The 13656-nt window shown below is 50.3% G+C and overlaps 1 protein-coding gene across 1 annotated transcript; it reads left to right on the forward strand.

Annotated features, from left to right (window-relative positions):
• Window positions 1-299: 299 nt before the first annotated feature.
• LOC140656927 (tyrosine aminotransferase-like) lies at window positions 300-12903 on the forward strand. The gene is made up of 9 exons (XM_072873211.1): window positions 300-323; window positions 1390-1503; window positions 7531-7669; window positions 8198-8250; window positions 8627-8779; window positions 9732-9860; window positions 10299-10382; window positions 11876-11974; window positions 12760-12903. The coding sequence occupies exons 1-9, from the start codon at window positions 300-302 to the stop codon at window positions 12901-12903; spliced, it is 939 nt and encodes a 312-aa protein (XP_072729312.1).
• Window positions 12904-13656: the final 753 nt, after the last annotated feature.

A 13656-nucleotide genomic window follows, 5' to 3' on the forward strand; every position in this document is an offset into this window, starting at 1 on the left:
CCTGCCCGTCGGCCCTCGCAGCGTCCCGTGCTGCCCCCCGGGCCGGAGCCAGCCATGCCAGGTGCTGGTGCCTAAGCGTTCAAGGCCAGGGCAGCCAGGTGTTTCCTGCTGCAGCGGTGAAGAAGGGGGTGGCACCCCATGAAATGCTCGTACTATTCGGGGTGTACGTGACACACCAGCAGTGCCAGGGTTACTGATTGCTGAATGCGTCAGCTCCGTAAAGTAATAAGGAACCGGTTGCCTGCTGTCTGTTTGTTCCGTGGCAACGGGAGGAGTGGCTGTGCAGTCAAGAGGAGATAATGCCCATCGGACCACCTGTGCTGGTGAGCGGCTCAAGGGCTCGGGGAGCCGTTTCTCAGACTGACAGAGGGGCGACTTGCGGAGTGCCTCGTGTCATCACCTACTGCTCTGTTCGCCTGTCCTCCTGCAGACTCGGGATCCACGGGTTGACCCCGCCTCCCAAATGACAGGAAAAGTGAGCTAGCTCTAGATTACACACTGCCAGACCTCCTGCCAGGTTCTGTAGACATCTCATTGCCTCCCCTGCCGAGGACAAAGCCTGGGTACCAGTGCTCCGTTAGAGGGGAGGTATCTATACGAGAGAGATAGCAGTGTATGCAAAGGTGATGGACACATCAGCTGAGTGTCCCTGCTACATCCTTTCCCTTCAAAGAAAGCCATCCCAGAACAAAAAGAGAGAGAAGCTGGGGCTATGGGTGAATGGTAGATGGCTTCAGAGATTTCACGCCATTAGACCTCCGAATAGAGACAAATAACCCGAGCTGCTTAAGACAAAACACCGACAAACAATAAGTAGGGTGGTGTGTGAGGGGTCTGTTGGGCCAGGAGACCTTTACAGCATGACATTGCTGCATTGTTATGCTGTCTTGCATCTGCTACAGCTGTCAAGTTGCATCCGTCTCCTTGAACTCTTCCCCACGTATCTTGGGGTCTGTGGCTTTAATTCCCATTCCTGTTTTTAGAGAAAGCTGCTCCTTTCAGACCGCTCTCCCTTCGGGGACCCCCTTCCTTTCAGAGTCCCCTCAGAGATGTCTGTTAACATGCAAATACTCTGCAATGATTATCACCGTTCTGTTTCTTCTTAGCCCAGCAGCATTTGGCCAGGGACACTGAGAGAGCCGGAGGTATAGGCATATATATAGCTCATAAATCTCCAGACGTTTAGATTTCTCAAAGCCACATCCTCTGTTGCCGTCTTTTGCAAACATAACACTGCCTTTTGTCCACACCTAGGTTTTTCCTGCTGCAATAGCAAACTAGCATTAAACCACAAATGTGCTAGTATCATTTTTCAGGCGTTAGACTCCCAGACGCTTTGCGTCACAGTGTGGGTGTAGCCTAGAGCACCCTGCCAGCCATACAAACTAGCCTAAGCTGGTCTTTGGAGGTGCTTGTGCCAAAGAAAGCCCCTTCAGCAGTGAGACCAAGGAAGAAGCCAAGACACAGGTCTGGAGCTGCTCTTCCTCAAGATGCTCGGACAAGGTCTGCAGTGCTTTGGCAGAACTCCCTCAGTGCCTCTATGGCTGATCCACAGCCATCCTCCCTGTCTTAGCTGGGGAGCACCAGCTGTATACCTTGGAGCTGGCTTGCAGCGTGCTTCTGCTCTTCTCCGTGCTGTCTGGACTGGCCACGCTTAGGAGGAGGGTGACCTACCCCAGACATGGGGACCTAGGCAGTGAGGCAACCTCGTGCCTAGCGCTTTCCTTGGGAAAGGAAGGAACTTCTCAGCTCATGGGCAGATGCAGGTGCAGTGTTCGAGTCCTCGGCTTCCCAAGGGGCTGGCAGCAGGGCCCAACCCAGCAGGGCAAACTGGCGCTGCGGGCAGATTGGGCCCGATCACACCTGCCAGCAGTGAGGCCATCAGCTCCCCCAGGTGCCTCAGGAACCTGGGTGCAGCCCAGCCCCTGGCCCTGGCCTCGCCCACGCTCTCTTCCAGCAGCCCTGACTGCCCCCAGTGGGGCTGCAGCCTGGACCAGTCCCCGAGTGTCTTCCTGCCATGGGGCCATGGCCCTTGGCCATGAGAGCCTGTCTGGACTGGCCTGCTCCCCCCCACCCCAACATGTAGCCACCCTGTACACCTGCAGTGGGAAGATGTGGTCTGCCCTGAGCTGGACCCAGGACGGCTGCAGGGAGGCGTTTGGGGGACGATCGGGGAGGCCCTGGCGAGCCAGGGCCCAGCCTGCCAGGGAGCTCAGGTGAGGCTGGAGCATCGCTTGGGAGTGGGAGTGGGAGTGGGAGGAGGACCTCAGGGGAAGGTGTCCGTGCAAAGCTTCTTTGTACTTGAGGGCTGGCACATAACCTCATTTTCCCAGGCTGTGCAGGCCTGTCAGAGGCCAGATGAGCTGACCTGCTGTGGTGGCGTTACCCATGAGGGCTGGAGGCAGGAAATACTTGGTGCATGGCAAAGGGAGGCACAGACAGGTTTCCACAGGGAGGAGAAGTGGCCAGGGAGAGACTGTGGATGTAAGAGGAGGTGGCAGCAGTGGGCTGGGAGACAATACCTTCTTGAGGTGACTGGGAGGGATTTTGCAAGCCACACCGTGAGAGGGTAGAGGCGCTCTGGAGGAGAAGGAAGGCTCAGCATGGGCCAAGTCTTGCTATTGACAGGACAGCCACGAAAGAAAGACACAGCCTCAGCAGGGTTCCAGTAGCTGGAAGGCGCCTAAAAGCTGGCTAGCTAAGCTTAACAACTAGTCAGAACAAGGTTGGGGTTATATCTTCTATATTGGCCTTCAGCCTGGGATCCCAGCACTGGGGAAGCTGCCTGAGGGGCAGAAGCCCTGGATCTTCCTCACGGTTTGGCTGTCTGGCATGGGCTCTCTCACAGTGCTGGGAGCCCAGGCCTACACCAGCCTTTTGCTTTGTCATGTGCTGCCTTCCGCTAGCTTATTGGACTTGAGTCAGGGTTCCCTGGAGCCTTGCCAGAGCAAACAGGTGCTGTCAATAGGTCTGAATGATTTATTTCCTGGATGCCTGACAGAAGTAGTTGGTGCTAGCATAGGGTCTTCTGCACTCTAGCGCATTGTGTGGACTATGCATGCTTCAGCTCTGCTTATTGCTGTTGTTCCTCTCAACTCTAGACTAGCTGTTCTACTCCAAGCTTCAGTGCACGTGCTGACTTCTGGTTTTAGACTGCCTACGTACGTAAAGAAGGCAGAAGCTGACCAGTGACATGAATTCAAAAGCTGAATAAATACAATTTTTTTCCTTACTATTTTTCTCTTTTCTGTGATGTGTTGGTAAAGTATTATGTGACCTCATTCTTAGAGCCTAATTTACCTAAGTGTCTGTCTTTCTCTCCTGTTTTCCCATTTTCCCATTCCCCCACCACTTGAGATATTACAGTGCTATAGTACAATGAAGCCAATAAATGAGCGTTGCCATTGCATTATTTTAGAAGACATGGGAACATGGTCCAGTAAGGTTCTTCCCGGGTTACGGATCCCTACTTCCCGCTATTGAACAGACAGCTCCAGGGCAGAGCTGTCTTGCTTGTCCAGCCACGGTAGAATACCTTTTTATGTCACTCCATAAGAAAATGAAAAGGCAGATAAGCAAAAATAAAATCAGTTAGTACACGGGTTGGTAGTAAGGAGAAAATAATGTTAACTCAAGTAATGGAAAGGCAGGTGATATTGGAGACCAGCCAGGGAATGGAATAACGTCAGGCAGATATGGCCAAGATGTTTGTTTCCTAGTGCAAGGAATCGGCAGTAAAACAGAGGAACTACAGCTCCTGACGCTGGTCCTAGAGTGGGGGAAACTTACAGACTGCCATAGATCAGCCCTCATGAATGGAACATAGGTATTCAAGGACATGCATTGTTCACAAAGGGTAGAAACACAAGTAAAAGTCATGTGACAAGTAACTAATGATGGGGGTAAAAACCACACTTGCTTGTCTGAAAATCTCTTTGTAGAGAACTTAGAAGAAAGCATGATGGAAGGGGTCTTAGTGGCCCTGTGTGATTACACGCACAGATCTCCATGGTATTAGAATAATAAATACAGTGAGGGACTGTGTGATTATGGAAGACTTTCAGCTTTTCAGGTAGAGACTGGAAAACAAACATTACTAATCATAATAAGAATCAATTGTTCTTGATGTGATGGGGAGATTTGTTCACTGCATCAGCGAGGTAATAAGAAGTGACACTACTTTAAAATTGTTTTGGCCAGCAGTCATCATCTTGCAGAAGAGAGTCACGGAGAATAACCTCCAATCGTGTGAACACAAACTGGATCAGTTTAAATTATGGAGAGAGAAACAAAGGTCAGGTGAAGTGAGGAGCACAAATACTAGCATGTGGATAAGGCTTGTAACTTTAATGACTATAATGTGTCTTCGTGTTCAACTCTGTAGTCTGGAACAAGGGGAACAGTTGTTTGTGCTCAGCAATGGTGATTTCATGGTACTTGCCGATGGTTTGTGATCTACCTAAACGTCTTCTGCTGGTCCAAACTGCTACACCCTCAATAGCAACACACATTGGTTCTGCTTTCTTTCTTTTGTTTCTACAGAACTAGGGCAAAATGGTTCAGTTAAAAACTATGCTCTGTTGCCTGGAGGTTGAGCATGTTTCATTGTGACTTCCCTGCTGCCCACCACATATCACTCTCTAGTCCCTGATGGCCACGTTTATAGCTCATTTGTCTTCACTGCACACCGGAGTCCTCAAGTCTGCGTACAGGTTTTTGCGGTGTTTTGTTCCTTTCCCAAGCTGTCCTTCTCTTTGGATGCATCTCTCTAAGGCAAGATCCATTTCACTCAAGTCTTGCTACTGCCATCTGAAATCACAAAGTTGTGGAGTAATTTTGGTTGCAAGGGACCTCTGGAGCTTTATGGTCCAACCCCCTATATACAACAGGGTCGAGTAGAGCAGGGGCCTTGTCTGGCTGAGTTTTAGTAGCTCCAAGAATGGAGATCCTACAGCCTGTCTGGTCTCCCCTTCCAGGGTTTGACCCCCCTCACTGGGACAAATTTTCTTCTTATATTGAGTCTCTCATCCTGTGCCTGTGCACCTCTGAGAAGCGTGTGGCTCCAGCCTCTCTGCGCCCTCCTGTTAGGTCGTGTCAAACAGCAGTAAGGCCTTCCTGTTGTCTTCTCTTCTCCCAGCTAAACAGATCCCACCTTCTCAGCCTCTCCTTGTGCATCTTGTATGCCTACCCCGACCAGTTTTGTGGCCTCTTCTGGGCTCACTCCACTAAACCAAAGTCTGTCTTTTACTGCACCTAGTATTCCAGATGCGGTCTCCCCTAAGAGAGGGGAAGGCAACCGCCTGTTGTCGGCCAACTTGTCGAGAGTGCACTCTGTCCTGTTGCCCATGTCATTGACAAAGGCATTAAACAGTATGTGCACAAAGATCTCCTTAACTTGGAAAGCTGTACCATCTCCAGAGTGATGTATAAATGCTGTCTTTGACAGAGGCATTAATTACCACTTCTGCTGCTTGTTGTTTTTTGTGAAAACGACTATATTTTTATCTTTCTGCCACTTCATTTTGTGCAGGGACACTCAGGAAACAAACGTGTTCGTTTGCTTTGATATTCTAGGCTCCACTGTTTCTCCCCCCCCCCCCCCCTTTCCCACAGTGAAAGTGGAAACAACAGTTTCTTTGTCTGAAGAATATTTTTAACCTATTGCTATGCATAACCTCGGGTTTTGTTTCCATACATGTAAAGGTTCTCACATGGAGATTCAGTTACCCAGTTTATCTGTAACACGTTTTGCAAATTTGCAGTTTCTAGCTATTGGCTTTACGCGTTCATCGCACTCTCTTCTTTGCTGTTGGTCTTACCAATCTCTCTGCTCCGGTAGGCTTCATAGAGCATTTGCTGAATGACAACAGAAAAGTTCCTTGCTGGTAAGGGTAACTTAGCTCTTTTACAAAAGAACTGTTTACAGAGATACTGCAACTGCAAGCAGGGTGGGGAGGGAGGGAGTCAGCCACCGTCCTTACTCTCGCCTGCTGCAACTTTGGGTCCTCCTGTGCCAATTCAGACAAGTCTATTTATCTCAAACTGCTTCTAAATCAAAACATAACTTTAAAACTTACCTCAAACACAAGGGAAAGGCCACAGCAACGTGAGTGCAGGAGCACACCAGCCTGCCCTTGGAGAGATGTCTCATATAGGACACCATGTCAGTCATTTGGCTCATCTTCCCTTGTTCTGGAAGCCGCATGGGGCAAGATCTGCTCTGGCTCAGGAGGAACTTGCTCTGACTGGAAATTAGCATAGACACTGTACCTCTGCTCCTGTGCATTCTGGTGCTTGCCTGACTGCTGCATTTCCTTTCTGTCCTCTACGAGCGACGATTTCTAAAGCAACCAGAGTGACTGTACACAGCACCCCTGCCAAAAAAGCTCTTTCCGAAAGCCAGAGTTCTGCTCTGTTGCCTTCATCCCTATGAAAGTGGTGAGCAAGTGACATACAGACTTCTTTTTTTTTTTTTTTGAAGATTACTGTCAAGTTTCTTTTCTGCAAGGAGCAGGGTTTTCCCTGGGCATTTCAAAACACAAAAATCCAGCAGTACTCAAAATCCAGTGATCAGTACAGGAGACCGTGCGTGGCCCTTGTGTGAGTAGCCACACTGTAGCTTTCTGTCACACTCAGTCTTGCAGAGCCATAAGCTTCCATCTTTCCTCTACAGTTTTAGTGGTGCCAGCTAGAAAACACCTAAACTCCCTCTGCTTTGAAAGGGAGATCTCTTTTTGTGGCAAGCGTTCACCAGTGCCTAGTCACCGCATTGGCTCTTATGGCAGCTCCCTGATGTCATACCTTTGGGATGCAGGAAATGTGAGCCATCCCGTCACACACCTCTCTCAGGTGTATTGTGACACCAGGAACTAACTGATCCCTCTAAATAAATATTAACAAACACATGAGAGAGACTTGTAGTCTCCTAAATCTGCCTTTCTGCCAGGAAGGCAAGAAAAAGTGGCAGCGTATCAGTCCTTGTGTTTGTTTTTCTATGGCCAAAGTTGCGATCTGAGCCAGACAGGACGTTGCAAGATAGCAAACTTCCCTTCAAATTTTAGAAGACAATGCCCCTCTCATCTCTGCCTGCAGTCCTGTCAGTGAATAAACATTGCTGTCTCCAAAGGAGAGTGCTTCCAAGGGCAGGGCTCATGAGACAGACGAGTTGATGTATTGAAGAAGAGGGGAGAAGGATGCAGAACGTATGAAGGCCTCTCAGCAGTCTGAGTCCCCTGGTATGTTGCACAGGGTAGCGATCTATCTTGCATGTGACAGATGGCTCCAAGTTTCATATTCCTCCTCTGACTTGGTTGTGCGGGGCTCCTTTTTGCAATCAGTGGGAAGAGACAGAGACTTCCACAGCATGATTCCCATGAGCTGGTTTAGATACCAGCCTGGGATAAGACGAGTTGTGTTCTATGGGGCATAAAAGAGCAGATGCTAAAATCCTGTGTAGCTTAAAGACTGTGAAGAGGAAGAAGTATAGTCCAGTTCCTCAGGCGTTACTTCCCCTTCTCTTCACTTCACTAGCCAGAGAAGGCCTGGGAAATTGATTTGAAGCACTTGGAGTCTCTGGTGGATGAGAAGACAGCTTGCCTCATTGTGAACAACCCGTCAAACCCCTGTGGCTCTGTGTTCAGCAAGAGCCACCTCCAGAAGATCCTGGCAGGTGAGCCTGCCTGTGTGTATCTGGGGCGTGGTTGCAGTCTAGTGTCTGCCCACATTGCCCATGTCTTGATCACCGTGGCCCAGGGCTTTGCTCCTCTCCTCATGACTGACTCCAGCTCAGGAAGCAGGGCTTGGTCGGTGTGAAGGTGTTGCCTTATCTGGGCAAGAGCAGGCAGAGCGTGTGTCTCGCTCTTCCTCAAACGCTCTGTGTGGCTTGGACTGCTCGTCTGTCCGCTCTGGCTCCGCAGAGGGAGAGCGTTCCCAGGGAGCCCTACGCTTCCCGAGCCCTGGCCTGTCAGTGGGAGGGCTGTGCTGCCTGCCCCCACAGGTGAGAGCAGAACTAGGCTCAGCCAGGGCAGGGATCTCCAATGCTTGGGCTCTCCGAATGAACGGTCTGTAGGGGGAAGATAGGGACCCTCTGCCCTGGGACAGAGCTTCCCTCAGAGCCCTGCCAGGCCCTGCAGCAAAGGGCAAGTCTGCTCCCACGGAGGATGCAGGGTGGCCAGGCTGAATGCCCTCTCTCCCACAGTGGCATCAAGACAGTGCGTGCCCATCCTTGCTGACGAGATCTATGGAGACATGGTGAGTGTCAGCTGCAGTCCTTTGCATCCCCACGCTGCCTGTCCTTTCTGAGGCACTTGCCCTTTGGCCATGGCAGCCAGGTCTCCGGAGGTGAGCGACAGCTCCACTCCCCTATACTGTGCCCGGGTCCATGCCTGGAGCTCCCAGTCCTCTGGTGTGCAGTCCTGGGGGTACCTCTCATGTCCAGCTCCTTTCCTCTTCCCAAACGGGTCGCTTTCATGTGAGTGCGCTTACCATGTTCATACCTTGAAGCTGGGAGCTTTCACCATCAATTTCCCGTGGCTTCCCTGCCTCCCTTCTTCTTGTGCCTCTTGCACGCCCCCACAGCTCTCACAGTAAGAGGTAGGGACAGCCCTAACACAGCCTCCTGTCACAGGTGTTTGCTGACTGCAAATACGAACCCATTGCAACTCTCAGCACCAATGTGCCAATCTTGTCCTGTGGTGGCTTGGCAAAGCGGTGGCTAGTCCCTGGCTGGCGGATGGGCTGGATCCTAATTCATGACAGGAGAGACATCTTCGGTAATGAGGTGAGGACTGCTGAGTGTCGCTGTCATGGCAACAGCCCTGCAGTGTCTTCAGTGTGTGGATCACCAGGGCTTTAACTGATACACGCACGTACTGCTCTTTTGCTCTCACGTGGGTGTCACCCAGTCGCTTACATGCTTTTCTGCACCTCTAGGCTTTTCATGTCCCTTCCTTACTCCACCTGCTCCCATACACGGCCTTCTACCCACATCTACACTGTAACACACTCCTTGTCTCCGCTGCTCCTTCGTATATGCCTTGTCCTTTTTGTGTGCTTCTAATTCTTTCTCCTCTCAAATAGCTCCAGTGTGCGCTGAAGGTATTGCATGGCTTATCCAGCATGTGGAGTCCACCTGTGGTCTCTATGTGCTCTTATATGGTTTCTCTTAAAAGTAAGTACGAAGCACCTCGCAGCGCTGCCAGTGCTTTACCTGGCTATTTGTTCAGCTGCGTTACAAGAACAACCATCTACTACAGTGACCTTTCCACCTAGAGGGCTTTCTGCAGAGGAAGAGGGAGAAGAGAGGACCAACTGAGTGAGCAGAAGAGCTAATGCTGGTTGTCCCTACCTGGCTTTGAAAGTGTGGATTGTGGGCCCAAACCTAAGGGAAATGCAAAGTGGTATTTGGAACAGCTCTGGCTTTATTTGTAGTAGCTATATTCCAGCCTGGCTTGAGTCAGATTGGGAAGCTCCAAAGGTTGTCTCTGTTGGTGTTACAATCTGTAACTGAGGAACAGAGAATGACACTGTAAACGGTCTGCAAATACCTGGCATATATATATACATATACATATATATATATATATATAGTCAAGCAAATGGTCTTTAGTACTCTGTATGCTCCCTGAAGAGAGGGGTGTGAACAGCTGTAGAAATACAGAGTAGGCCTTGGAGCTGTCCCTTTCCTTCAGGGAAGCACAGTCTGAGCAGCAAATACCACCATGTTTTTTCAGATCAGGGACGGCCTTCTGAGACTGAGTCAAAGGATCCTAGGACCCTGTACAATTGTCCAAGGGGCACTGGAACGTATCTTGCACCGAACACCCCCTGAGTTCTACCACAACACCCTCAGCATCCTCAAGGTAAACAGGCTGCAACAGGTCAGCACAGTTTGTTCGTGGATTGTTTGGAGAGTCATATCTTTTCAGCTCATCATCCCTCCCCACCCTGCTTCAAGGTGCAAGTTCTGTCTGTGACTAGGAGAGCCCAACAAATCCAATTCCAGCAGGAGACATGGTAACTGGGGCAGAAATACTGACTGTGATAAGTTTCAGGCAGCCCAGCCCTGCAGCTGGAGCTGGTGACCCAGGGGATGGGATGTTTGGCACTGACTTGCTGAGCTCAGCTCAGTCTCACCTGCTGTGCTCAAGGCCATGATCACCCATGCTGTTTGCGTTTGTTGTCCCTTTATTTGCAGTGGGCAAACCTGTTTATAGTCCTGGTCCAGAGCTTGGCTTCCATTTGCTGAGCTGCTTCCTGGAATTTCTCCTGTTTTGAAATGTCTCCTTTCTGCTTTTCAGTCCAATGCTGACCTTTGTTATGCTGCCTTATCAGCTATCCCTGGCCTCCAGCCTGTCCGGCCCGCCGGAGCCATGTACCTCATGGTAAGCAAGGAGAGTGACATGCCATTTCCAGATCATCAACACTCACACCAGGTCTCGTTGCCAATGCTTGTCAACGGTTTCAGATTGGTGCTTGGCACCAGGTCTCCGTTACCGTGCATTTTCACATTGCCCTGGGCAGTAGACGCATCCCTTGGTCACTTTAGAAGGCCAGAATATGTTGTTGACTTCTCGCAGAGCAGAGGCTGGTACATTAACCCCCTTGTTCCTGCACAGAACTCAATGACTTGTACTTTGCAAGACAACGTTGTTTTACCTGGATTTGAAGCCTGCTGGCAATGGGAAGCCCCTACACCACAAGTCAGAGTATCATATCTCCTGTTGAAGATGTAGCCTTCTTCCTACTAGGATGTCTGTCTTCCGCCTATGCTGTTGCCTCTTTTTCTGCCTTCTTCCATACCTGGGTTTTTTTAAACTTTTGATGATGTGGTGAAATTTCCTTTTTCATCTCAGTGAGCTCAATTGAGACATTTAAGTCGCTTAATTTTAACATGTTTTTAATCTCCTTTTTTTTTTTTTTTTTTTTTTTGTCTCATAGTGTCTCCAGTTTTTCACCAGCTTTTAAAAATGTGGACCCAGAACTGGAGAACACTGCAATATCAGTCTCACTCATGTTCTATAGATAAGCCTCTATCAGTTGGCTCTGTTTCCAATCTTACGCAGAGCTACACAGGTCATTCTGCTTATGCTCTTTGTGTAGAGGCACAGCTCTGAGATTCTTTCACACCTATTGTATTTCTACTGTATCTGAACATTTAGTTCAAATTAAATTATCTGGTAAAATTTTTCTTCCACTGGCTCTTTCTGAACTTCTGCATACAAATTATCTCTCGTCTGGTTTGTTTAAGAATATTGTCATGAGATGTTTAAAGTAATCTTTGGTTATAAACAAGTGGCCAGGATATCACTGTCCTTATGTGATAAAGGGACAGCCTCCTCCTTTCCAAATACAGAACGGAAATATTTATTGAACATTTTGGCATTTCAGTGTCATTTTACCAATTATATCATCCTGCAAGGATTTATTTTGTTTGTGATGTTCTAGAACTTGCTATCTTTGGGGTTTTTTTAAACCAAAACATTCGTTTGTCTTTTTCTTACCATACGGATTTCTTGCATGACAGAATTATTAATGTATATTGACTAGAGTTCTCTCCCAAGCTCTTTTTCAAGATCTTTTTTATTCCTTTTCACTTCTAATTGGTTACTGTATCTTTGCCTTTTTTTTTTTTACTAAAGTTGTCCTTAACTGAAATTCCAGCTTTACGTAGTTAATGAATACTTCTTAAAGAAGCCCCAATTTTCATTTATATGTTTCTGTTTGTGTCTTACATTCCAGTCAGCCCAAATCATGAGCAAAAATTGAGGGCAGACCGCTGCCCTTGACTGGGAAGTTGTTGGGCCACGTGGGTAAGCAGGGACACTGCAGATAGTTTTGGTGCCTTTGGTTGCCATGTTACATCCCTCTGCTGCAGGTTGGAATTGAGATGGAGCATTTCCCCGAGTTTGAAAATGATGTGGAGTTCACTGAGCGACTCATCTCGGAGCAGTCTGTGTTCTGCTTGCCAGCTACGGTGAGCCTACCGCTGAGAGCCCCCGGGAGCTGTGGGGCCAAAGCATGGGGACAGAAGCAACAGGGGTTTGCAGCCCTGAGCTCTGGGGACAGGTTGGGAGTTGTGTGTGCCGTGTCCGTGGTCTGTAATGGTGTGTACGTGCTGGCCGTGAGCTCCAAGTGCAGTGTGTAGGGATGGGGACTGGCGGTCTCTGGCCCACTAATAGCTCTCAGTCAGGCTGCCAGGATCTTCCCAGCTCCAGGCTTGCTCTGTATTTCTCAAGTTGGCAGAGCTGTATCCCTGAACCCTATGTGCCCCCATACCTCCTTGCTGAAGCCGCTCCCTCAGAGGCCCGGGACCGCTACTGCCTATGTTCCTTTCTTCGCCCTGTTTCCAGTCCCCCGCCCCCGTAGGCACTGGGACAGACAACAGGCTGAGAACATCTGTGCCCTGTGCCCACCTCCTTCCAGCGCCACTTCCAGCACTGAATACGCACGGGGCCTTGGATACTCTCCAGCCCTCTCCTTCCCTAGCTCCTTCCAGCCCGTCCCCTGGATCCTGCGTAGTCCATACAGAGTCCTTTGGCCTGTCACCCTCACAGCATCATGTCTATGCAGATGGAGATGGGAGATTTGCTTGGAACAGAAAAAACAGTCGAAGGGAGCAAGCGCCCAGCCCTGCTGTCCTCCAGTCTGTCCTACACTGCCCATTTTCACTTGCTGGCACAGCACGTGGCCCCGAGGCAGGGCTCTGAAACTACAGCACTATCCCAGGTAATCTGCCAGCTTCGTCCTTTCTCATTTCAGTGCTTTGAGTACCCAAACTTCTTCCGTGTGGTGATCACCGTGCCTGAGGAGATGATCTTGGAGGCCTGCAGCCGCATTCAGGAGTTCTGTGAGATGCACTACCAGGGCGCTGAGGGGGCCCAGGATCTGGAGTGTGACAAGTAGCCACAGCTGGCCTCCTGCCTCTGCCAGGCTAGAGCTTGTGTGAGGCAGCAGCCAGGCAGGCAGGGCTGCTTCCAGCCAGCCCCACATCCCCCTGCCCGCACGCAGCCGCTGTCCTGCTGCTTCACTTTTTGTGCTCCACAGACCCCTCAGCGCTATGGGAAGAAGCAGCCACTTCTCTCTCCTCCTCCACTGCAGCTTGCACACCCTCTGGCATCCAGTGCCTGTGGTCTCCAGATACTCTGCATTTGCACCCTGTGTTGGTCTGTGCTGCCTGCGAACCAGCTGCAGGCAGGGGCACACGGGTGCTCCTGTGCCAAGCCCCACGGCCCAGGCCCCACGTGGCCAGTAGCTCCTGTGCTGGCTGCACTTCCCCTTGGGGACAGGAGAAGGCCGCTGTCTCGGGGGACAAGAGAAAAGTACCCACCTCTCACTTACCTGTGTTACCTTAGGAGGCCAGAGCTCTTTCTACCGAGCCCTTTGTGTGACAAAGGGAGTAAGTTATTGTGTCATTTTTGTATTAATAAACGTTCTGACATGCCAGTCTCTGCACCTGTTGCGCCAGGTCTGGCTCGGCCACTGTGCGGGTCACCCTTGCTTGGCCCAAGGTGCGGCAGTGCCCCAGGCCTGCCTCTGCCTTGCAGCTGGCTGTCCAGGGCCTGCCCTGTCACCAGCGGGGGCACGGTGAGAGCGCCTCAGACCCTCTAAGGCACCCACCAGGCCCTGAGGGCAGGATGGGCCCCGCAAGCCTGGCAC

This window comes from Ciconia boyciana, chromosome 9 (assembly GCF_034638445.1).
Source record: "Ciconia boyciana chromosome 9, ASM3463844v1, whole genome shotgun sequence".
NCBI lineage: Eukaryota > Metazoa > Chordata > Aves > Ciconiiformes > Ciconiidae > Ciconia > Ciconia boyciana.